Source organism: Balaenoptera musculus, chromosome 11 (genome assembly GCF_009873245.2).
Source record: "Balaenoptera musculus isolate JJ_BM4_2016_0621 chromosome 11, mBalMus1.pri.v3, whole genome shotgun sequence".
NCBI lineage: Eukaryota > Metazoa > Chordata > Mammalia > Artiodactyla > Balaenopteridae > Balaenoptera > Balaenoptera musculus.
The window spans coordinates 74,205,089-74,231,182 of record NC_045795.1 but is presented as its reverse complement, the minus strand read 5'-3'; the positions used below and the strand labels follow the sequence as shown (position 1 = coordinate 74,231,182).

General features: G+C 42.8%; 1 protein-coding gene across 12 annotated transcripts in view; it reads left to right on the top strand.

Moving 5' to 3' along the window:
- The window catches only part of FHIT (fragile histidine triad diadenosine triphosphatase), a 1,509,753-nt gene that overhangs the window by 1,459,655 nt on the left and 24,004 nt on the right, over positions 1-26,094 (top strand). For all 12 annotated transcript variants that reach the window (XM_036870236.1, XM_036870232.1, XM_036870237.1 and 9 more), the window contains one exon: positions 8,341-8,447. In XM_036870236.1, the coding sequence (XP_036726131.1) occupies positions 8,341-8,442 (102 nt within the window). In that variant the 3' untranslated portion in view covers positions 8,443-8,447. The remainder of the gene's footprint in view (positions 1-8,340; positions 8,448-26,094) is intronic.

The following is a 26,094-nucleotide window of genomic DNA, read 5'->3' as shown; positions in this document are numbered from 1 at the left end:
AACAGGAGGCCTGAGGAAATCAAACTGGTAGAAATCTCTAGTCCCTGCGACTTCACTAATTTCCTACCCACGGAAAACCCAGAACTCAGATAGGGTGGAGCCTGGGGCGAGGCGTCAGTGACCAGCAATTATTTACTGAAAACTGCCCTGGGAGACAACTGCCCCCTCCCCCCGCCCCCCACCCGCAGAGGAGGCACCCCAGCTCAGAGGCTGATCTCTAGTTGCAACTTTGGTTTTCTTTTCTGGACTGCTTTAGTACCCATGTTTTCAAAACTGTTAACCAAAGGAAAATTTTCAGAGTGGATCCCTGAGTGAGTGCACTAGGAGCCCCCAAACTGTATTTCTAATCCGAACCAATGATTGTTCCTAATTAGCCCTGCGATGTTCTCCTGACTTACATTCCTAAGAGACTTGGATGATTCATCTGGAAAACGGGGACGATGAACTTGCACAGCCAGTACGTTGGGAGGGAAGCTGTAACTTAGAGACCTATTCTGACAAATGTTTCTTGAAAACCTACTCCTGGGTGTCAGACACAGCAAGCAGTGAGGATACAAAGATGGATGTTACTGTGATTTGGTGATTTCTACCATAAACATGGGAACTAGACAGGAGGCTTGTTACCAAATCAGCTATTGTTGAGTGCTTTTTTTTTTTTTTTTTGGATTTTTTTTAATAACTGGAAGAGCAAAGAACTCCTGGGTGAGTGCGACTGATTTCTCTACGGAACCCTCGCAGCCAGGTTACCGCTGTAAATGGCACCGTCAGCTGAAATGCTAAGCCCCACTATTAGGTAGGATCAGGTTCATCCCTTATAAACATGAAGCTCACTGTAGTAAGCTATGAGGAAAATTTTAGCAGTGGGGTGTCCTAAGAATAAGCCGAGTTTGCCCTTCACTCTGTCTATGCCGATGATTCTCAAATGTAGCGACTCCTGTATCAACCCCCAGTGCTCCCTCACAGCCCCCTTGCTGAGTCCTGTTCCTCAACTGCCCTGATGCCACGCTGTCAGGAAGTTCTAGACGGTGGCCGGCAGCACGGCAGATCCAGGTGGGCCTCCTTTCTCAGATGCACATTTCAGGTTAGCTTCATGGCTCGCTCCCCTGACCGGAAGTGACTCCTTTGATGTTTTAATTAAAATCACCTCTGCCTAGGGCCAGAAGCCACAGTTGCTTTTGGCTGAACTGCTCCTAACAAGCTTCTGATGGAAAACTGCAAACTTTAATGTCCCACCAATTAAAGCGATTTTCTGATGGCAGGTGTGCACCCCAGCAAACCGGAATTGTTCACCTGGGTTTGTACAGGTTATTAGGGTGTATGGGATGCTCTGACGACCACTCACAGTTTAGTCAGTTGACTAGTATCGCGTCCAAATTGTGATGCTGGCAGTCTCATTTGCCGCTTTGGCAATCGGCTTGACAATGTGATACTTTAATGGATAATCGGATAAGCAGTTGGGTTCTGTTATAGTACAGCGGTTTGGCAAATAGTTTGGGGGGTTACAAATTCTTAAACATCAACACTCTACACTCCTTGAAAGTAGGATGTCATTAATTAATAGCTTATTTCAGCATTTTGGCCCCATTGGCAGCACTAAAAAAACTTTTGCTTCTACTCAAGCAAGTTAGGCTCAAGTCAAAGCTTTGGCAACTAATTAAATGATGAATGCTCCATCAATTACCAGAATTTCTCTCCATAAAGGGCAAAGAACTGGGCTATGGAAACTCAACAGTGAACAGAGGGAACTGCAGGTAATTTGGTTGCAGTAATCTAGTGGTTAGTCCAGAGTTTCAGCTCACAGGATCCCTCCCATGGAGAGAAAGAAGGGAGGAAATGAACATATTTTTGCCCAAAGAAATATTTGAAGAATCTCAGGGTTCTAAAGAAGCAGAAGTGGCTGGCAGCAAGAGGTTGATGACACAAGTCGTTTTTTTTTTTTTGCCTCAAGTGAAAGCAAGAGGTGATTCATTAGGACACCAAGAAAGCCCAAAGTGGTGATAATCTGCTCAATACCCAGCACTTAGAGAAAGGACATTTGGTGTTTGGGGACAAAATATGTGCTCAAAGGATGCTGGCTGTATGTGTATGAGAGAGACAGAGAAAGTGAGACAGCATCAAGATCATGAAATATAACTCAGTGCCAATCTAAATGGTCCAGAAAGGGTTCTTAGGGACTTTGGGAAGTGTTCTGCACGTATTGAGCAGAAACAGAGTGATTTTTCACACTGGTTCAGAGCAGCCTTGAGCAGGGGAGCCAGGATCAATGTGTGCTCTACAGAGTGCCTGGAAGGAAGCATGAGACGCAGAGGTCCGTGTACAGCGAGGGGCCGAGCCTTGTCACTAACGGCACACACTGCACTAGCCGACCACCACACTGACTGGGGGCACCTGAGCCCCGCTCCACCCCTTCCTCGTGAGCCTCCCAGCTCCCACCACTTCTTCTCTGGCTGCTGCAGTAGCTTGTCTCCCTCTAATTCCCCAGCCGGGCTATTCTGTATGAAAAGTTATTCTAGTCCTTTTACTTCCCTGCTTCTAGCCCTTTAATATCTTCCCACTGCACCAGAGATAAAATCCAAACCTCCTAGCCATCCCCACCAGCTGTAAGGGACCTGCTATCTCCCGCAATTACTTTTCCAGCCAGTTACTCAGATGCCAAGCTTCCTCTTCCCTCCAGGTTGCTCTCCACTTGCTGTCCTCCTAGCCCTTTGCTTCATGGACCTCTAATCATTGCTCATGTCGCAGCTGAAATGGCACCTCTTCATGAGGCCTTGCTGCAGACACCCCCTCCCCCAAAGTTCCACCATCCCTGCACGTCACTCTGCTCTGATTCTCTTCAGAGCTCTTATCATATGAAATTATTTTGACTTCTAAGCATCTGTCATAAAAAAAAAAAATTCTGGAACCTTCTACTGTTCAACTCAATAAAAACAACCACGCCCACATGGCTGTCGCGTGTTCTAAAAGGCCTAAGCTTCACGTTTGCCGTCACTTCCCCCACCTCCGCTCCAGTTCCCACCTCTGGACCATCTCCCAAGGTGAATGCCATGTTTAATGCCATATTTCCCACATTTTTACTTAATATATTTTCTAAATTGACTCTTATTTTTAACTTAGATTTACTTTAAAAGGAAACTTGAGATGGCATCATAAATGGGAGATAAGCCTCAAATAAATAAGATCTAAATAAAACAGTCTTATATTCTAGCTAGAGTCTGGATGGCACCTCTCATTATGTTAGAGGTCACACTGGTACCATGTTCAGGACAAGCTCATACTGATGGAGACTTGCTTTTTGATTACTCAGACGACTGAAAGGTGATTGGGGAGGGAATATCTTTCTCAATAGGGTTCAAAACTTTTTGCAGTTTTGAACTGTAGAACTGGAGGCCATCTTTTGGGCCACTGGGGTGTGGGTCCCTTCTTTCAGCAATGGAATGTTAAAGCTTCTCAAAATGGCAACTAAGTTTCAGCTCTCTCAACAACTCCGATAGATGGGCAGGCATGGCTAGGATGCCAGGGCAGCATTCGTCACGAAAGAAAGAGTAGTACCAGAGGAGGGTGAAGCTGGCGATGGGCACAGGTTACAGGAGAGCTGGCAGATAGATACCTCATGTGTTTGCTGAAGCTGTTCCCATTGCCCAGAACAACCCTGTCCTTAAAATTCCATCACCATCTTTGAAGCCAGTGCAAATCCTGATTTTTGTAAGTCAACCGCAGACCCTACCCCAGTGAGAATTATTGTCTCCCCCAGATATCCTGAGAGCACTATGGTAGAACTTCTAGTCCGGTATTTATACCATACTGACTTGGACTAAATGATGTGTGTATGAATGTCTGCCCTGTTGGGTGGTGAGACCCCAGAAGGCAAAGGTTTTTGTCTTATTCATCTTTATAGCTTTCATAAGAGCTAGAACGGTACCTGGAGTATATCATGTGCTCAACAAAGGCCTGTTGGCTAAATTGAAAGCAGTAACAGAGGGTCAGATCTAAAAAAATTGAGGATTTACTTCCCATTGAAATTATTTTCCTTGCAATACTTTATATAAACACCTGCCTGAGCAGAACGATCAACCTGTAAGAAACGGTTTAAACTCTCCGCTCTTTATATTGTTTTACAAAACTAATAACAATGAAAGATACTGATGAATTTTAGACCACCCCCCAAGTTTATATTCAGCCACTGGCTTCTTTGAGAAGTGGCTTTAAATTGTTTTTCTGCTCTTTGAAGATAATTTGGCATTTTACTACAGGTTAGTTCTAAATTCTGAAAAAAGCGTTTAAATCATTGGGAATCATTCCTCCTACTGTATTCCATTACAGAGCTATAAAAATGTCAATAGTCAAGGCAGTTTGAGCATTACATCAGGGAATTAATCATTGCCCCACATGCCTCGTGAGAATACACTCAATGCACGGGAAGTAGCACAGTGTCAAAATCGACACGTATCAGTACTTCAATCAGAAATCCTGTTAACACTACCTTCCCCCAAAATCATTTCAGGCAGATAAAGCAGGATGACTGCAGATACAGGTTTTTTTTTAATCTCTTTTCAAAGCGGTATAGAAATAGAATTCACTTCGAGGAGCCATCACAGACTTCCCTCTGTGGAATGTGAATAAAGACTTTGGTTCGACTTTCTGCAAACTTTGTAACTTTGGCATGAGCCTTCCTCAAAGAACCACGCTTCTGAAAAGAGTTTCAACTCTTGCTGTTGCATAAGGAGAAGGGAAGGAATAGATGTTACATCAGCCTTGGTGCTGAGCATATTCATGATTTAACTTCTGTGGCCTCACAGCAGGGAGGAAAGAGATGAAGAACTATACAGCATTGAATCCCAGGCACCCTAGTTGAAAGAACTACTGTTATTTTATGTACTACTAAGAAAGAAAAACACTGCCAATTAAATTATGACACACCATTGATAGTAGGACATGCTTTGATTTCAGATATGTTAAAATGGGAAAAACTGTGCATCTCAGGACAGACGAGCCATGGATTTTAAACAGTGCTAATGATTTCCTCTGCATTTCATGCAAAAATAATAATAAGCCCCAGAATGCATAAAATGCTAGCCTTGAATTTGACCTTCCTTCAGACAGTCTCCTCCATCTTCTCCAGGATTCACAGCTAGGTGGTTTTGGGAACAACCGAAATAAAACCAAGCACTTCCTATGGTCCCTTCCTAAGGGGTCTCCAAGACTGAGTTGCCAGATAAGATACAGGATGTCCAGTTAAATCTGAATTTCAGATAAACGATGAATATTTTTTAGTGTAAGTATGTCCCAAATACTGCATGAGATATAGTAAAACAAATTAACTGAGTGCCCTGTATTTTTATTTGCTAAGTCTGGCAGCTGTGCTCCTGGAGTAATTCTGACTGCATTTGACCTTCACCACATGCTTTTTACTTTAAGGACCTTAACCTTTACCTGTCAGGAGCCTCCAGTAATACTTTAGTCACTTCTTACAACAACTCTGAGAGGTAGGAATTATTGCTGGTATTTTAGGGCTGAAGGAGCTATTTCCTCCTCAGACTTGAATGTCTCATTAGATTCGTTTGGTTTGGTTTGAATTCTGATCATGGCTGTTAATCCTTTCACACAGTAGTTAAGGTCCAAAAGATAAAGGTCACTGGGAAACCACGAAGATGGTAAAGGCACTTTTACCCATGGAAACAACCTCTGTGGGTTGGTCATTGGTCACTGTCAGGGGACAGTATATCCAGCCTATAATAATAACAATAATAATGATACTAATAGTCATGGTAGCAGCAGCAGCAAACACTCAGCACCTCTTACTACGTGTCACGCACATCACTAATCACACGTCTTACTACTCCGTTTTTACAGTTCCAGAGCAGGGTTTGCAAAGGAAAGCCTCCGTACTGTCGATTGAGTCGCAGGCAACGGGCTTAAAGGCAAAGGTATTATTTCTGTTACGTGTATGGCCTCTGTCTATACACACAAACTTCTCCCAAATGCACTGCTTCTCAAGAGCAAGTGCCTGAGAAGTTTGAAAAGAATCCCCACACCCCGACTGCCCCCCAGACCAATTAAATCAGAATCCCTGGGGCGGAGCCAGGCGTCTGTAGTTTTTAAAGTTCTCTATGTGATTGCAGTGGGCAGGCGGGGTTGAGCACAGCTGTTCTAAGGAAAGCCACACGCTTCCATCTGGGGCTTTTAGGAGGGAAACCCCTAAGTTTTAAAAACCATATACAACAGAGCTTTGCAAATACAATTAGTTTTTGTTTTACTAATTTCCTGTTTCCCATAGACAACTTATAAGCATTGGCACAACGTTGCCATCTGTAAGGCATATGACAATAGCAGATGGGAGCCTAATAATCAAGGAGGCATTAACGTTTGCAGGCCCTAAATTTTTTGCGTTCATCTGGTACGATCTGTGTAATGAGACCACTTAATGCTGGATTTCACCGTCTTCCGACGGCAGTACCACAAGTGGGAAGGCCATATTTTCTGAGCTTTGCATCGTTCGTCATCCTATTGAATTGTTACAAGATGGATTTATAACAGACCTAAAGGTAGTATCAAAATGAAAATTAGCTCCTGAGTAGAAAAATAGCAATCCTGTTTGCCTCGCCTGTAGCCATTGCGTCATATCTGCTTCTGCAAGGAGGGAAATGACTTCTTAATGTGGTTTTCTTCCACTAAGGAGAATTAAGTCTATGTGGCAAAACGTAAAACCAGCGTGCTGGCAGCCAGATTCTGAGCGGAAGATCCATGACCCTCATAAACATATTTGTGTCCTGGTTATATGCTAATGAACCTCATTTAGGCTCAAACTTACGCCAAGTAGAAATAGTGCTCAGCTGGAGGGCCAGGCTATCGTTCCCTCACTGTTTTGCCTTCTGTATCAAAGTTTGCTCTGAAATAATGGGGACATTTCTCCATCTGCTGCAAGCTGCCGGGGTGGGGTGGGGGGTGGGGTCTCTGGGTTAGAGGGAGAGTGAGTTGGGCCTGAAATAGCAAACTCCACTATTTTAGTCGTGAGGCTTTTTTCCTGAGTCTGCAAGATCCTTTGTCAAAGGATCTGGCTTTTGGGTGACGGTACCCGGTGAGCTGGAGCAGGATCTGGGGAACTATTCACTCTTTGGTGGCACTGCAGTTGCTCCAGGATAGACTAAAAGGCAAAAATTGCCAGGGACACCCCTGGCACTACTGCTCCTTGCTGGGTGATCTCCAATAGGTGAATGAACTTCCTCGGAACTCAGTTTCTTCCTTGGTGAGGAGTGAAGCAGTGCCTGCCTTGTGTATTGTAAGGATTAAATGAAATGATGCACAAGGAAATAATACAGGAAGAAGGAACCGCCCTTTACATCATCAATACTAGTTACCATTGGTGCTATTAGTTTGCCTCAATCTCCTCAAATGACTTAACACGAGATAGTACATTGTGCCTCCTGTAAGAATTTATACCCTCAGCATTTTACAGTGTCTAGAGCCACGCACAGGAATAACAAATTTAGTTAACAAAACTAAATTGCAATAGGAGACTAAGGGGAAAAACTGAACTCTTCTAAAGAAGAGAGTTCTGACAACACCCTCTCTCTCTCTGATAGAATTGAAATTTTATTCACTCAATATGTAAATCTGAGACATATACAAAATGTTTTTTAAATAAATATGGGTATCTGAAGAGGATTTTAAAAGGGTTCCTTTGTCTAAGACCAACTGTTAATTTTTTGATGCTTCCTCATTTAATTTTTTATTTAGTTTTTCTTTGTTTTTTACCGTTTGCCTGCTTGAAGCCTCTTTTGATGCATGTACTCTTTTATTTCTTACTCAGTACCCATGGCCCTTCTATTTATATTCTCATAAATTAGCCCGGGCTGTTTTGGTTCACTGAGCAAAACTGCTCAGAGCTCATATAACAGAGGCTAAGCCGAAGAGAAGAGGACGTAAACCCCAGGCCAGCTTGGGGAACGATTGTGGGTAGATGGCAAACGTAATGCCTTCAGCGTCTGGGAAGTAAAACGAATGGCTGATGCTGGCCAAGCGCAATGTTCGAGAGCGGTGAGGGTTTTGGTAAATGGCAGGATGTCCCCCGTCTGTGACGCCCATTCCCAACCTCAGCAGATAATTACAAAGCGGTGAAGGGACCACATGTAGCAGCCTAATCTAGTTATTGTATTACAAAAGCTGGAAATGTGGATTTGTAACAGAACCTCCCCATTTTCAAATTCTGGCAACTAATACAATGAAAAGAAAGACACACGCGCCCCCGGCCTCTGATTTGCGAATGCTGTTCGGCCGCTCCCCCAAGACTTGTTCACGGAGATCCCAAGGGCCTATTAATGAGCCTAGTTTTCTTCTCCAAAGCTCCAGAAACATGACAAAGAGAAGGAGGACTCCCCAACCTTGTGGAGATCGGAGGAGGAGATGGCAGCCGAAGCTGCGGCACTGCGGGGCTACTTTCAGTGACGCAGGTAAAGACTGTACGTTTACTTCATCATCGCTCAGAGCCCCGCCCCCGCAAGAGCCTCACTCAAGAAATAATGCAGATGCAGAAAAGCAGCCGCATCCGCTTCCTACGGTGGTGGTTCCACAAACATTAAAGCCCGAGTGGAGAGGACCCTGACCCTTGAGGCACTTGGTCCAAGCTCTGGGTCTCTTTTCCCATCTCCCCATCACCTTCTACATACCGCTCCGGTCTGTTCCCTTCCCTCCAGCCTGCCCCAGGCCCTTGTCCCCTCTGTCCGCTGTCCTCTCCATTCCTGCCCCTCTGCAAGCCAATCTCCACAGAGCAGCTGGAGATAGTTTGTAAGGGAGGCAAACCCGATCCTTTAAAAAATCAAAACCCTTCCAGGGAGTCCCATTGCCCTCAGGCTCAACTCTCAGATTCCTGTCAGGCTGCAAGGAGACCTGAACCAGCTCAGCGACACCCAGGCGGGCTCTCCTTTCACTTGGGCCTCCTCTCCTGGCTGCTATTTGGTGAACTGGCCCCTTGGCTTTGGCTGCCAGGAAGCTCAGGCCAGGCAAAGAGAATTCTCTCTTTCCATTAATGATGTTTTACTATTGGGAGATCACGGATTTAAGACTCTGATAGAAAGCTATAGCCAATCTCCTTTCCAAATTTTTACACAATGTCAAGGGACTCATGCATCTTCTGAAATGTCTTAATAAAGAGTGTGCCCATGAAATCTTGGGGCCTACCTTGAGTAAAAAAAATTATTCGTTTTCTGAAATTCAAATTTATCTGGGTCCTGTATTTTATCTGGCACCCCTGTTAATAAACCTCCTTAGGGATTATGGACCCCAGATAAAGAGCCTCCCCTCTAAATTGTTTTTCTTTTCTAAAATTGTCTGCTTCACCTGGTCTTGTGTGAATGTGTTTATGTTATAAGCAGCTGAAGTAGATCAGATACAAATTAAAAATGCAATTAGTGAACAAATACTGGTAGCAGTTGAATTATGTCAAATTGTATCAACCACTTGGCGATTATGATTTTTAGCTAGAAGACACATTGGTTGTAGTATTATGTTTTCATTTGGAAATGTAAGTCTATTTTGGTGAGTTTAAAATACATGTGCATTTCTTGGTCTTTCTCTCCCCACCTCCTCTTTAAAGACCCAGTGTCAACTACCTCTCCCCCTCCATTACTGTTCACATATGCTGTGTGCTCAGGCCCTTGCATTCTAGAAAGCTTATTTCATTCTCCCATGTCACTGGCTTCTCAGCTCTGCACCCAGTTGCCTGAAGGGATATAGCGTGGTGGTAGCAGAAGCTGTCTTTGATATTTTATTTTTAACCTTTTCCACTGCTGTTCACCTTCTCATCTCTCCCTTTTTCTCCTCCACCTCCCCTTAGGATCAAGCTAGTTTACCTAAGAACACAGGCCTATGGGCATGAATGCAAACCTTGTTCTATTCCTCTTCTGAAAGCCGGTGTGTCATTTTGGGGCGTCCTGTTCAAATGCGGTCACCATTCTTCAGACTCAACTTTCTAGGCTGAATGTTTTTCTTTTTGGGTTTCTTATGTAATGGGCACTTTCAGGGAGAGGCAAGAAAGCTCCAGGCTTTTCCTGAGGCTGGCTGAATTGTAGGATTCTATCTTACAATGTGTTTTCTAGACTGTTTAAGAGAATTTAAACTTCTTACCCAAGTTTCCTGTACGCTTTGCTTTGTCAGCTTTTGCTTCTGTCTTGCCTTGAGGCCTAACTCCCCTGTCTGCCAGGTGAATCAACTTGCCTCATAAGTCTTGCTAGAGAGATATTCACCTTAACTTGTCACACAGACTATTGCCAGAGAGCCTGTGGGTTTCTCAATGAACTAACATTAACCTCTCTCTTTAAGGGTCTTTTGCTACAGACGAAACAAATCACCTTCAGTTCTCCCAGCAGTCAGACGAATGAGAGCAGGAGGGATAGTGAGGCCAGTGAGCACACAGTAGTAACCTGGCGGTGAGGGACTTGAACATGGGCCCTAAGATTTCACCACGAGCACCCTCACCGCCTGTAGTGTGAAAGGGACCGTATATAGTTCTCTTTAGAGACAAAGGGGAAAGGAAGCATTCATCTAGGAAACCTGATCACGGAGTTGGTCCACCTGGATCTTTGCTACCCACTCTCCTCCCTTTTCAAAGTGCACCTATCCACCGAATGTTTACACAACGTTAAGGGGTTCGTGGAACTTTCTGAAGTTGGTTAACAAATAGGGCTGTCATGCAAGATATGGACACACCTAGACTTAAAACGGTATTCAGTATTTATCCGAAATTCAGATAAACTTGGCCTCTCCGAGCTTTCCTGAGTGCGCCCTCAGCAGCAAGTCAAGTCAGCGTCGGGCAGAGCCAGCTTAAAGGCTCTGATGTTGCGCACCGCGCACAGCACACACACAGGCAGATACCACGGGGCTCAGCCCCGGAGTCGATGACTGTCGCCCACATTACCGAGAATTTACAAGACCTGGGTTCTGTTATTCTCCCATCTTGCAGGTGATGACAGAACTGAGACTCACTCAGGGATTTAAGTGTTACTCTAAGGTAAACGGCGCGTAAGTGGTAGAGCTCAGACCTGAACCTAGTTCCACCCCGAAAGCCTTTCCCTTCGTCTCTCACCACCCGCCTTGCTTGGAAGAGCCCGTGTGTCCAGCCAGCACTGCCACCCTATCCCAGCCCCCCCGTACCTTCCAAATCGTCTCTTCAGCCTCTTCACCGGCTCTACTGGCCTCGCCGGCTGCTCGGCCAGGACGTCCCTCCCCTGCTGGGCTTCCTCGCCATCCTGTTCACCACCCTCCAGCACCTGCCTCCCCAGCAACAGCCAGCCATGCTGCAGCGGGCTGAGCTTGCACCAGCTGACTTCCAGACCTGCCGACTCCTGCCCTCTTTTCTCCACCACTCGACCACGTGCCTAGGTCACATGGCCTTGGGCATGTGCAGTGTGTCGCGCAAATTTCATTTATTCCCATTTTGTCATGATTTTTCTCATCTTTATGTACCACTTACTGCTTACCTGATTCACCTTTACAATTTCAGGTTATCTTAAACTTTATATCTGAGCCTCAATGAGAAACGAGTATTACTTATTATTAGAAGTTAAGCATTAAAAAAAAACAGGAAAGAAAAACAGTGCAGATGAATTCCAGCTCTGCATAGTTGCTTGCCTGTAGCTATCAGGACTGAGGTTGCCGGTCATCCTTAGAGAGGTTGGCACCAAACCAAGGCTCTCCATTTGCCCTATTCAAAAGGATTAAAAGAGAATTACCTACAGAGGGATTCAGTGTAGATCAGCTAAAATGATCTTAAACAGGCCAACGATACCCATCTTTGGAAAACAGCAGCAGAGGTCAGAATCCAAAACCTGACCAAGTTGACTCCAGACCTGCTCCAACCCCTAAGCTAGTGCTCCCCGTGTCTCTCCCCCGGCACAGGGAGAAGCATGGGGGAGGCCAGAGTGAGCTTCCCTGGGGATGGGAGGCCACTATCTGGTACCTAGATGGAGGACTCCAGGCAGGAAGCCCTACACCACGCCCCACAGGCACGCTCAGTCTCTGGGCCGATTGAATCTGCTTGCCCTTCGTCTACCTTAACAACCAGCGTGCTGCCGAGAAGAATGTGCAGCCTCATGCCCAGAGATGCCCTATCTAGGAAACGGGACTGTAATAGGCAAAGAGCTGCTCTCTGCCGAATGCTTGGTGGGGAAGTACCTAGCAACCCCTCAGTAAGTAACCAACCTTGTTCTATAGCTTCTTTATGCATAAACCCAGAGTAATCCTCAGCATGACAAGACTGCCAGAGGACCACAGAGATAAACCTTCCCAAACTAGAAACCGTTTCCTACGCCTCCTGAAGCCATCCTTTGTTTGCTTCCAGGAATCCAGCATTTGCCTTCTGCTTAGGTGAATTTATGCATTGCCTCCCCCTACTGGGCTGAGTTCCTGGGTAGGGGTTTTGCGATGGCTCTTTTAGTGTATGTTATAAATCATATTAGATGACAGTGGATCTGCATTTCTTATCTAACCTTGCATCCTTCCTGGAACATAGTATTTTTCTCTAGGTACTTAGTACTTGGGTTTGCTGCCGCTACACACCCTTGTTTATTATCACCTCCTGTCCCCACTCCCACCCCATGTTGTAATTGAGTGGGGTGTGTTGTTTGTAAAATATGCAAGCATCGCCCCTAACACTGATAGAAAGTCAGAGCGGAGCAGGTCTCCACACCCTGCTGTGTCAGCAGAGTTCGTTTGTAATTCATCAAACTCTCCTCTGTGCGTGCCTTTACTTTATAGATAATTGGTTGCCTCTCATTTACTCATAACACAGCCGTGCAATTTCAAAGCAACTGAGTCAGCCCAAAACAGCATTATTAGTAGCTACAGATGTACTGTCAAGGCAAAATTTTGACACTAGAATATTTGAAAAACATCACCATAATTTCAGCCACTGGACCACACATATCATAATCATGGATAGTCAAAGTGGACGAGAAAGGACAGGTTTACTTATTTAGCACACGTTCTGGTCACTGAATTGTACCTTTTGAAATCTACCCCAACAGCTTAGAAAAAATCTCAGCCTTCTCCAAGAGGGTCTCCTCTCAGCTCAGCAGCCTCCAATGAGAAAGACCCAAGGAGCAGATCATAGTATTCATGTTTCCTCAGGGAAGAGGAAGAGTTAACTTCAGCTCCTTGGCCAATTCAGTCCTAAACCCACTAGGTAATCCCCATCTTGGGATGTCTTCAATACCAAGGAAAGTGTTGGCCAGCACTCCTTCAGCCCGTCCCCAGATTGATACAAGAAAAGATTTTCTTTAGCATGGAAGTGTAAGAGATGATCCCTTGCCCTTGTTTAAGGCTAGTGATATTTTAGTATGTTCTAAAGCTCTTTAGATAAAGGATCCATCATCTTAAACAAAGATATTTTAGTTTGCTTTTTCTTCCTCTCCTGCCTATGTTTCTACTGGATTATGCTGCCTCTTCCCTCCTTCTGTGTAGACTGTGTTTACAGAACCAAATTTCAGTAGCAAGGAATTAAAAACTCAGTTATTTGGATTAGCTAAATATAAATCAAGCCCCTATGGCCTAAATTGGGAATGCTAAACCATAGGATCATAGAGACTTTAAAATTAATCAAATCTAATGTCCCATTAAATGATTTATTTTATCATAACCCAAAAGAGGTATAGTAGGTTTAAAAACCTACCTTTATAAACATTCTTTTAGATAAGTCCACCCCATGGCTCCAAAATGGGTTTTTAGTTCTGTTTCATTATTTTTAAAATGCTTTACCAAGATCCAGCTTTCTCTAAAATGTCCCTAATAGTTCAGGCAAAAGATTTCCCAGGCCAGTAATGGTTAAAAGAATCTACAGAACTGTTCTGTTGAGATTTAATTCGACTGGTGGTAGAAAGGACTAGTGTCCTGTAGTCAATTTTAACTCTTCTGAATCTCGGAAATACATGGTCCATCAGCATGGAGTCTTTTTCAGAAAAGTGTAGCCCAAATCCCAAAAGTAATTTTTAAAAGTTTCAAGCTTGGGACTTCCCTGTTGGTCCAGTGGTTAAGGATCCGTCTTGCAATGCAGGGGACGCCGGTTCGATGCCTGGTCAGGGAGCTAAGATCCCACATGCCTCAGGGCAACTAAGCCCACGAGCCTCGGCTACAGAGCCCACACACTCTGGAGCCCACGTGCCACAGCTAGAGAGAAGCCCGTGCACTGCAATGAAAGATCCCGCATGCCTCAACTAAGACCTGATGCAGCCAAAAAATTAATTAACTAATTAATTAATTTTTTAAAAAGTTTCAAGCTTTCCTTGCATCTTGCAAAATGATGATAAAGCCTGTCATCACCATCATCTTCATCCTTATTCATCTCCAGAAATGGATAATTTATCACATATCAATCTGCATACTCTCATATGGCAAAAACCTTCTAGAAATGTCTACCCACTCCCAAGACTTTTCTTTTTCTACTTGCTTCTCTCCACTCTTCCACTCTTCTCATTTTGTCTTTGTCTCTGCCAGAAAGGAAGGTGGGGGGAAAAGACCCTCCTGGAGGTCATGGGCAGTTAATATGAAGAAAGGCTATGAAAATTCACCTGATCTTGGACTCATCATTTACTACTAGCTAATATTTATGCAGTTCACTCCAGCCTATGCTTAACCTGTCCCTCAGCCACCTCTTATATAGTTAGTGCTCCATTATTTTGACACTCCAGGGGCATCAATCAAGTTATCATGTGGGCATGCAACCAATCAATTCAGGATCCACTAGCAAAAGCAGCTCTAAATTGTGCTCCTTGTGGATTTAATACTTCTCTGAGGATCCAGAAGACCCTGTAGTATCTTCTACTACCTCCAATTTATAATGAATGGTGGGCCACGGAGACTGCAAGGGCCCATCAGCTGTGCCAACGTGTAGATGCATTATGTTCCCTCTGATTTCTATTTTAAAGATAATAAATGATGGAAATGTTTGAGTTATGAGAAATTAGTTCAAACAGTAATTAAAGAACAAAACCTGTAGGGCAGGCTGTTTTGAGACCACCAAGAAAGAAGTGTGATTTCTGCTTCTAACAGACCAAATAATTTGAATCAACCTACCCACTGTGTTCAACTAGAAAAATTACACAAGAGTATAAGAAAACATCTGTTAAAGGTAAAAAGGTATCACAAGAGTACAGGGTCAAGATCCAAGAAAGGACAGAAATGCAGAGAGAGGAGCCCAGGATGAAGGGTTGCCTTTCCCCTGAAGGCATCTATGAGTCTTAGAGAGGCAGATGGAGCTAAAGCAGTAAAAGCTGGGGTGCCAATGGCAGGGCCCTTTCTAAATCTCCCATACCTGGATGGGAATGTGAAGATCTCGGAAAGTGATACCCTTGGAAAAAGAGTGAGCCAGATGTAAACCAGCCCTGGTGTCAACTGCAGCCCAATTTCAAAACATCTGGGCAGTTGAGAAAGTCTCAGTCCCAGAAATTGAAGTAAGGTGATTCTAAATTGCTAGTCCCATTGGGTTCCTGGAAGAAGCAAAGAAAAAAATAACCTCTGGAAGAAAATAAATCCATTCAAGATCTTAAATTATTTCTGTAAATAATTTTTTTTCAAATAGAATGCCCAATATGAGTGTGTATACATACACACGCATACACACACTCTGCACAGTAATATGAGGAGACAAGTCAATATAACCGAGGTTAGAATCCCCAGACACAGCCATTAAAATAACTGTGTTTACTTTCTTTTGGGATAGAAAGGACCAGGTTGAAAAAAAAATCAGCAGAAAGCAGGAATCTATTAAAAATACAGCGATGATGTGAAAAAGAACCAAATAGAAATTCTATAACTGAAAACTACAGTAGCCCAATGAATGAATTTAGCAGCATAATTTTTACAGGCAAAAAGAGAATTATTGAACTTAAAGATGAGCCATATGAAAATATTCAGAATGAACCATGAAGAGATGAAAGGAGAGTGGGAAAAAGTATGAGAGGTCAGAAGATACAGAAAATACTGAGAAAGTCTAATAGATACTTATGTACAGTTCCAAATCAGGGTCCTAGTGGAAGATATACTTTAAAAGATAATGGCTGAGAATTTTTCAAAACTGGCAAAAGTCATCAGTCCAACTATTCAAGACCACACCAAACCCAGAGTGGGGGGTATAGAATACGCACCTAGGCACATCATGGTAAAACCGCAGAAAATCAAATCCAAAGAGTAATTTGTTAGATTTAATAGTAAAAAGAAAAAAAAAACAACTTATTTTCAATGGAGTAATAATTAGACCAAAGACAACAACAGAAAAATCAAAAGACCATGGAATTACATCTCTAAAGAGCTGAAAAAAATAGCTGCCAACCTAGATTCCATACCCAGTTCATATATTCTTATAGAATGAAGGTGAAACAAATGTATTTCCTGACAAAAGCTGAGAGGATTCACCACCAGCAGACTCATACAAAAGGAATTCTAAAGAAGAAGAAATCAAGTAGAAATTGGAAACAATTTTGAACTGAATGAAGAAGACTAAAACTTGTGGATGCAACTAAAGGTGTGTTTAGAGGGTGATTTACTTTTAATTATGACTCATATGCATTTATTAGAAAAAAATTAAAGCTAAAAGTTAATATGCTACACATCTTTGTGGATATTGCAGTCATTAAAAAGGAGAAGAGCATATAATGAATAATCTTAGACCAATAAGTTTGAAAATTGGGATTAAATTTATTTTTCTAGAAAAAATGCAGTTTACCCAAACTGACACAAAGTGAAAAATATGAATAATTTGATAACTATTAAAGAACTCAAACCTGAATTAAAACCCTTCTCACAAAGAAAATGTCAGGCCCAGATAGCTTTACTGGTGAATTCTACCACACAATTAAGAAAGAAACAAGAATCTGAATACGATTCTCAATAAGAATCTTATGACTGGTGGAACAAATTCTGCCAGAGAAAAGGAAAAAGAAAAACCTCTCCCACGTCTCAATTTGTTGTATGAGTTGCCTTACACATGTACCTGACAGGAACATAACAGAAGGGAAATAGATAGACTAATTGCACATGGAAACACAGATGCCACCGTCTTAAAAGGATACCCTATAGGTAGACAGACAGATTAATTGCAATGTGTGTGCACGATCTATGAAAAGAATAACACATTAGACTAATCTTATGCCTTTCACCAGACTAATAAAGGATAAATGATAGGATCATCTCAGTAGATGCTGAATAAAAGTTGATCAAATTCAACATCCAACTTAATAAACGTAAAAGTTCTAGAAAAACTAGAGCTAGGAAGGAATCTGTACTTAAGGATGAAATGTTGAACATTATTCACCTGAGACTGCTATGAGATAAGAATATTCACTATTAGCCCTGCTATTTCACAGTGTACCCAAGGTCCCAGGTAGTACAGTAAGGCAAGAACAATAAATAAAAGGATAGGAGGATTAGAAAGGAAGGAATAAAACTGTCATTACTGGTATACAATATGATGTATGCAGAAAACTCAAAAGAATCTACTGAGAGACAATTAAAATTAATCAGAAAGCTTAGCAAGGCCTCTGAATATAAGATCAACATATGCAAGTTTTGAATTTCTCGGCCATTGTCTTCGCTCAGGCTACCATAACAAAATACAATAGACTGGGTAGCTTAAATAACAGATAATTATTTCTTACATCTGGAGGCTAGAAGTCTAAGATAAGGGCGCCAACATGGTTGGGTTCTGGTGAGAGCCCTCTTCCTGGCCTGTAGCTGGCTACCTTCTCACTGTGTCCTCCTGTGGAGAAGAGAGAGTGAGCTTTAATCTCACTCTTCTTATAAGGACACTAGTCCCATCGTGGGGCCTCTACCCTCATTACCTCATCTAAACCCAACTACCTCCTAAAGGCCATATCTCCAATGACTATCACGTTGGAAGTTAGAGCTTCAACATGTGAATTTTGAGGGGACATAAACCGTCCATAAAACCACACAGAGTATGAAAAAATTTAAAGTTAGCTTATATTAATATCAGAAATCAAATGCCTAGGAATAATTAAAGATATGCGAGCTTCTAGATAGAAAACTAAAATGTTATTAAGAGGCATTAAAGAAGAATTAAATAAATGGAGACATGAGTGACTCAGTTTTATAAAGACTCAAGTCTTCTCAGATTTACCTATAAATTTAATGCTACTCAGATTTACCTATAAATTTAGTGGTGTCTCACATTTACCTATAAATTTAATGCCATAATTTTTGGTGGTGGTGGTGGGTTTCTTTTTTTTTTTTTTGTAAAATTGGAAAAATTAGTTCTAAAATACTGATGGAAATGTAGCCAGAGACGATTAAAAGAACAAGACAGAAGTATAGGAGGGCTTACCCTTAAAGGATATTGACTTATTACAAGGCTACAAAAGTTAAGAGAGCATGGTGTTGGTACAAGGATAAATAGAGTGATGGAACAAACTAGAAAGCCCAGAAACAGATACAGGCATATATGAACACTTGATTTAAGATAAAAATGACATCACAGAACTATGGGGAAAGGAAAATCTGTTCAATAAATGGTTCTGGAAAAATTGGATATCCATGTAGAAAACTAATGAAACTATACCCTACCTCATACCATATGCAAAAGTCACTTCCAGGTGGATTATAATTCAAAATCTGAAGTGCAAATTTAGAAGGGAATATAGGAGAATATTGTCATGGTCTTGCTATAGGGCAAAACTTTTTAAATAGGACAGAAAGCATTATTATTAAAAAAAGATTGATAAACTGGACTACATTCAAATGAATTTTGTTTATCAAAAACCATTAAGGGGGCTTCCCTGGTGGCGTGGTGGTTGGGAGTCTGCTTGCCAATGCAGGGGACACGGGTTCCAGCCCTGGTCTGGGAAGATCCCACATGCTGCAGAGCAGCTGGGCCCGTGAGCCACAACTACTGAGCCTGCGCGTCTGGAGCCTGTGCTCCGCAGCAGGAGAGGCCGTGACAGTGAGAGGCCCGAGCACCGCGATGAAGAGTGGCCCCCGCTCGCCGCAAATGGAGAAAGCCCTCGCACAGAAACGAAGACCCAACACAGCCATAAATAAATTAAAAAAAAAAAAAAAAAAAAACCATTAAGGGAGAGTAAGAGAGAAAAATGCAAGATACAGAGTGGGAGAAGCTATTTGCCACGTATACAACCAATGAAGGGCCAGTATCCAGAAGATAATATTTTTAAAGAAAAGAAAAAGAAAAAAATGTATAAGCCAATTAGAGAAAGTCAACAGCCTAGTAGAAAGTACAAAAGGATTTGAACACACACTTCATAAAAAATAGGTCTCAAAATGGCCAGTAATCCTTAGTCATCAGGGAAATGTGTACTTTAAACACAATGAAATACCACTATATACTCACCACAATAGTCAAAATTGTAAAAGACTGACAATATCAAGTGTCTGCAAGAATGCAGAACAACAGAAACACAAAAGAATACATGCTGTGTGATTGCATTCACGTAAAGTTCAAAAACAGGCAAAACTAAATTATAGTGTTTAGAGATACATTCATTTACAAGGTAAAATTATAAAGGAAAGCAAGGAAGCAATCATCGTAAAATCAGCCCAGTGGTTACCTTTGTGGAGGAGGCAAGACAGAGCTTGTGATTCGGGAGGGGAGTGTGGAGTGAGAGGGTGGAAGGGCTGGTAATGTCCTGTTCCTTGTCATGGGTGGGTGGAAAGACACGTTGGCTTTGTATTAATTCTGTAAGCTCTATACACGCACACACACACACACACACACACACACACACACACGCACTTTTCTGTATATGTTATATTTCACTGTAACAAGGACTAAAAATAAATCAGATAAATGAAAAATTTTAAATTAAGGACAAAAGAAAAGGAAGGAAGAGACTGACTTTAATGTATGGTTTAATTGCTGGCTGGATATTCAGTTATTCCAGAATAAGTTTAAACAGAAAAGAATAATTGCCGCATATATTCTTCACAGACACTCCACTACTGAAACGGAGCAGGACCCTACGGTCCTTCCCCCCACCGTGTCCTCAGCCTGCCTTCTGTCTGTGAAAAAACTTCAGCCGAAGAATAAGTTCAATCAGACAAGTGAGAAAATGCAGAAACAAAGGAAAACAGTCAAACGGGACAAAACAGTAATAGTTCAGATAGTAAACAAAGCCAAGAACCTTTAGTTCCTCCTCAAGGGCTATAGATAATATTCACAGCCATATCCTGTGAGCTGTCTTGTAGATACTGAAACCCCCAGGAGGTGGGAGAAGTCAACTACCTGATGACTAGACTGTAGCCATGTTAGAAGCTGCCACAATTCCGAGAATTGGCCTCAAGGAAGTGGGAACAAACCGACGCTGGAACTGAAGATTAACTGTACCTGAAACAGTCAAGATGACACTGGTCAGACCACGCCATGACCAGTTTCAAGATGACTGTCGGAGCTGACTGTGCTGTTTCTGCATGTAGCCCCTTCCCCCTCAGCCTGTAAAAGCTCTTGCCCACTGGTAATGGCGGGTGGGGCGGGGGGAGTTGGCCATTGGACAGGAGTCCGCCTCCACCCCCCTCCCCCCCACCCCCATTTGCCGGCATCCGAATTAAAGCAAACTTTCCTTTCCACCAACCTTGCCTCTTTATTGGCTTTTGAGCGGCGAGCAGCCGGACCCCCGCTGTCAGTTACACTGTTACATCAGAGAGTCGATTCTCCTCGTCTTGGCCATCCTCCCTGACTTTAAGGGACCACGCTGGCCTAGAAGATCATTATTTCAGGAACTGAGGAGGGGAAACCACCACAGAGGATGCTTCATTATTAATGATTCTTAATGATACCACTTAGTGGAGATCTCATTATGGGCAAGTTATACCAAGCACTTCGCAGGCTTTATTTCAGTTAAACCCCACAACAACCCTCTAGTATTGTCCCAATGTTCACATGTGGAAACTAGGCCTACGGTCGCTATAGGACTTTCCCAAGGACTCTCAGGTTATACGTGGAGAGTCTGGGCAACCCAGGCAGTCTGACTCTGGAGCCCACACTTACCTTTACACTAAAATTGGTGGGTCTCTGTATAGAAATGTCCTCCTCTGATTAAATCCTAGCTAACTAAAGACAAGAGTTGTACAATGAAGATGAGGTGCAAGATATAGCTTACTCCTGCTTCTTCACTAACTTCAGGAAAAGTACCAGTATTTGTTGATTTCTGTGCTGGGGGCTTTGCACAGGTCACTTTATCCAGTCATCACAACCACTCTGCCAAAGAGACAGTGCTATCCTGTTTCCCTATGCAGCATCGGCTATGGGCTGAATATTTGCCTGAAAACTAAAACTGCATTCGATGAAGAGGAGTGAATCACAGCTAATCCACCGTGGACCATAACGCATAAGATGTCGCATTCCTGGAATCAGTGAGGACTCCCAAGGGCTCCGTTCAAGACCTTTCAGTTAGGGTTTCCTTTAGAGATAGGGGGTTTTCACCAAAAGTCTGTAATTAGCCTTTGGATTTCAAAATATTTAGAAAACAGCTGAGAGAGTCAAACAGAAAATAGGATGGGTATAGCAGACATGGGACTTTGGAACTGCCAATCTCTCCCAAAACCCCAGTTGTAAGCATGTGACTCCAGCTTGGCCAGTTAGAGAGCTTCTCTACCGTTTGGTGTATGGACATAGAGAGAGAAGCCCTAGAAGGGGTGATATAGACTAGACTTGAGGCTACTGGCAGTCATCCTGCTCATATTTGGAGAAGTCTGATGCAGGACAAGCCCCCAGAGGAAAGGGAGACAAAAGATAAAGGGAGGAGAAGAATTGTCTACAGCCACCCCATCCTCCATAGTTAAAAGGTCGAAAAGGCACTTTTCTCTGGAGGCTCATTTGAAATGGGGTTTCCTTACTTGCCATCAAGAGTCCTGGCTACAACGTGGGCCCAGATTGCTTGCCTCCTAGAGGACCTCTTTAACCTTGAGGTTCTAGAACTCAATCATCAACTATTTGTTGAGATCCCACTTGGAGCCCAACACTGTCTGAGGCACAGTAGGTGAAGTGCATCCCTGCCCCAGAGATGCTGATGATGAATCTGAAGCAACACGACTGATTTAAGAACAAGCAAGCGTGTAACAGCATTCTGCGCAAGTCGGCAGTACAGTGTCAATCCTACCTGTGGCCAAATCGATTTCTCTACCTTATCCCACCATAAAGTAGTTGACTTTGTGTCAGTTGTGTCTACCACCCCATGCCCACAGACAATTACATGCCTTCCAAGAGCCAGCCCCACGGTCTAGGATTAGCCAATCAATTTTAATGCGTATTTAAGAGATTTTTCGAAGTGTGCGAGTCTTTGCGTAAGATGATAGATCACGTAATAATTAAAGCATTAGAAGAGCCCAACTGAGGATTCTCTTTCCACCAGCAGATATCTTTAGGTCAAGAAGGGCTATAAAAACCGGCACATCATTTTCATTCCTTTAAGACAGGCAAAAAATGGCTTTGAATGTAATTAGATGTACTTAGCAATTTTCCTCTAAAGCTCCATATCGTGTTCCAGTGAGGCTCCAAAAAAGTTAAGAACTGTGGGCATTCTGAGCTGCAAGCTGATGGGGTGGTATTGTTTTGAAGAAGTGAAAGCCCATGATATTGCATTAATCATTTTTTAATTAGAAATAAGCCAGAGTCACAGATAGTTATGGGAAAGGGAAGCTTTGTAACAGGGCTCCTCTTAGAACTCTGCCCCCTCTCTTATCTCTCTAGCGACTCCTGCAGATTCCAGAGTTATCCATTTGGAAAAAGGAATATGCTCAAGGCAGTGAATCAGCATCTATCTGTGACACCCCTATCAAGGGTTTGCTTTATACTCTCCTTTCAAGGATCTGTTGTCTATCTGGGCAGGGTTATTTTTCTCTCTTTTTTTTTTTCTTTTTAAGTTTGAAGATCTTGTTTGTGGTTAATTTTTATTTCTTTAATCCTTCAAAAGAATGACACTCAGTGGAAATGAAAAGTAGTGCAAAAGTTTAAAAGAAAGTTATTTCCAATAAAACCTAAGAACTCCCCTCATTCTGGGTAAGGTTTCATGATGCTGCAGTTAAAAATATAGCTTCTTTATATAGAATATCTTATGTCAACTGTTGACCTGACTCTTAAAATACACATCTATACCCTCAAACTCACCCGAGGTCATACAAAAGAATGAAAATATTACAATAGGAAATATGTTAAGTTTATGATCCTATTAAATGGGACATCAGATCGTGTCCCTCCCCTATAGTTTGTAAACCCAACCAGGACCTAATCACAGGAGGCCTTGTAGGCCACAGAGAAGGACTCAGGATAGAATCCACTCTCATCTCCCCTGACTCTGCCCCACACTCTTGCCTCCAGCTTTCCTGCTCCCTGGCGGTTACTAGATTATGTCAGACAAGCTCCCGCCTCAGGGCCCTGGCATTTTTTGTCCCTCCTGCCTGGAATTCTCTCCTTTCCTCCCTCCATTCAGTATTTGACTGAAATGTCATCTGCTCAGAAGGGCCTTCCCCAAGTTCCCAACCTAAAATAGAGCCCTGTTTCCTCCTATCCCTTAAACTTGACTTATTTTTCTTCATAGGGCTCACAATCACCTGTCATCATATTATAGATTTATTTGTTTGTCTGTACCTTCCACTAGCAAGTAAGTGTCCGAGGACAGGGCCATTGTCTTTGGCACTTAGAACAGTGCCTGGCATCTCAGAGGTGCTCAAAAACACTGAGTGAATGAATGAGTGACAATATTTCTTTAGAATCTAGACCTTTCTCTGGGCCAGGTACTACACTAAATGCTTCACTTGTATCATCTTTAGTCCTCATAACAACTCTATGACGTAGATGCTACTATTTTCCTGATATGTAGATGGTGGAACTGAGGCATAGGTGGGCAAAGTAACTTGACCAAGGTTGCACAGCTAACAAGTCACAGGCCTAACTTGAGCCCAGAGCCCATGCTCTTAAATATTAAGTCAACCCTTTAGATACTCCCAGGGGTCCTCCCACCCCCAGAGCAGCTTCACTGTGTGCTCTCCCCAGAGCCTGCACCCCAGGATACTGTCTTAGAGCAGTGCTGTCCAATAGCAACAGAATGTGAGCCACACATGTCCTTTTACATTTTCCAGAAGCCACGTTAAGGACAGATTAAATTAATGTTAATAATATGTTATATTTACCCAATATATCCAAATTTGATCATATCTTTATAATATGAAAAATTCCTAATATGAAAATTATGCAAACATAAAAAATGAATGTGATATTGTATATTCTTTGTTTAGAGTAAGTCTTTGAAGGCCGGTAGATGTTTTATACTTTCCGCCCATCTCCATTCAGACTAGCCACGTTTTTTAGTTCTCATTAACCATGTGTGGGTGGTGGATACTATGCTGGACGTTGCACTTGTGAAAAGGGGTTGATCTCTGGAGTTAAGGAGATCTGGTTCCAATCCTGCACTTACTGTGTGACTTTTTCCCAGCTGTTAAACTGGGGTTCTGATATCTACGCCACGGGACTGAAGTGAAGATTAAATGAGTTTTCTATACGTAAGGCTGCACACCCCTAGCACAGGAGCTGGCCAATCGATGCTCTGGACAGATGGCTTTCCCTCCCACCCAGAAAAGAGAAGCTTCTGAGCACAGCCTTCAGGGCCTCTCTCCTCACTCCAGTTGAGCCCTTTGAACCAGTGCCTCTGCTTCCACTGTCTGCCAGGGGTGGGGAGGTCTCCAGCGGGAGGGACAGAGTGGGGCGGGGGGGCCCCTGGCTCGAGGCCTTCTCCCCTGGACTATCCACCTGAGCTTTGGAGAAGAGGTGAGCCTCCTAGCCCCCTTGCAGGGCACATTTATAGGGCTCTGCATATCCCCAGGGGTCTCTTCCTGGACAAAATAACCCTTAAATCCCCAAGGTGAGCAATCAGCTATCTCTCCTATCAGCGGAAGAGAAAGTTTCCATCTCCCTACTGAGAAAAATCCGAGACTCTGAGCATCTTTGGGCTGGAAGGGAGTTTAAAGAGGCATTACTTCAACCTGTTGTTTTACAAAGGAAGAAACTGTGGTCTAGAGAGCAGATACAACTTGCTCAGGCACACACAGTGATGGTACAGGCTTAAAACTAGACCTTTGTATTTACAGTCCATCTGAACACATGTAGAGATGGAGCTATAGAGATTTCCCTATATGGGCAGCTGACACCTCTGTACGGGATATGTTCATCTTTGTCTTTTCACAATCTGCATTTCATTCTCAGCACTAGAAACTCGGGAGAAGCAGGGTAGTGTGAAATAGTCTCTATTCCCAATAACCTTCAACTGTGTTTTCTTGCCAGTTTTCAACCCTTGATCTTTTGGTGCCACATAGAACTTGAACGTAATTCACGTTAGCCTATTTGTGAGTTACTGAAGTAAACCATAACTTATTTGACCATCAGTTTCATAGCATTAAAATACAACATTAAAGATGTCATCTCTGTTTTTGATGAGAGGCTCTGCTTCAGGTACCAGACTTTTACCCATTAGCCTAAGGATTTTTTTGGATTGTAATCTCAGCTTACATACAAGGCAAATGGAACACAGTTCTATCAACTTCAGTGCCTTTTAAATGGTGGAAAGGAAAAAATATAATGACCCCATTAGGCTGTTAAATGTGCTGAACCCCGACAAATTCTCACCGTCATGATCCTTGAGTATTTGTCTATAATCCCTCAGCAAATATACCTTTTATTCAACTACAGAGTTGTAGACACTCCAGACACAAGTGCCATTAATTAAATAACACACTCAGCAAACTCTCAGAGCCATTAATTATCAAAGGTAGCCTGTTCCACACTTGGCTCGAAAATTCTATTATAACAGGAGAGCACAACTAGAGCGAAGGAATATGCTGGAGGAAGGTCACCCTCAAAAGCACGATAAGAAGCCGCTGCCAGACAAAGTAAATGACAAAGCACGCAGACCTCTTAGCTTTTCCTTTGCCCCTTGGAGGATTTGAAGGAAGGGAAAGTGTTTCCCATTGTAGGGACTTTCTTTCTCAAAATTAGTTTCGTTCGTGGTAGACGGAAGGAAATATAAAGTAATCCTTTTTCATTTCCACTGAGTCTTGGGGAAAAGTAATATCAGCTAAAGATTTAGAGACAAA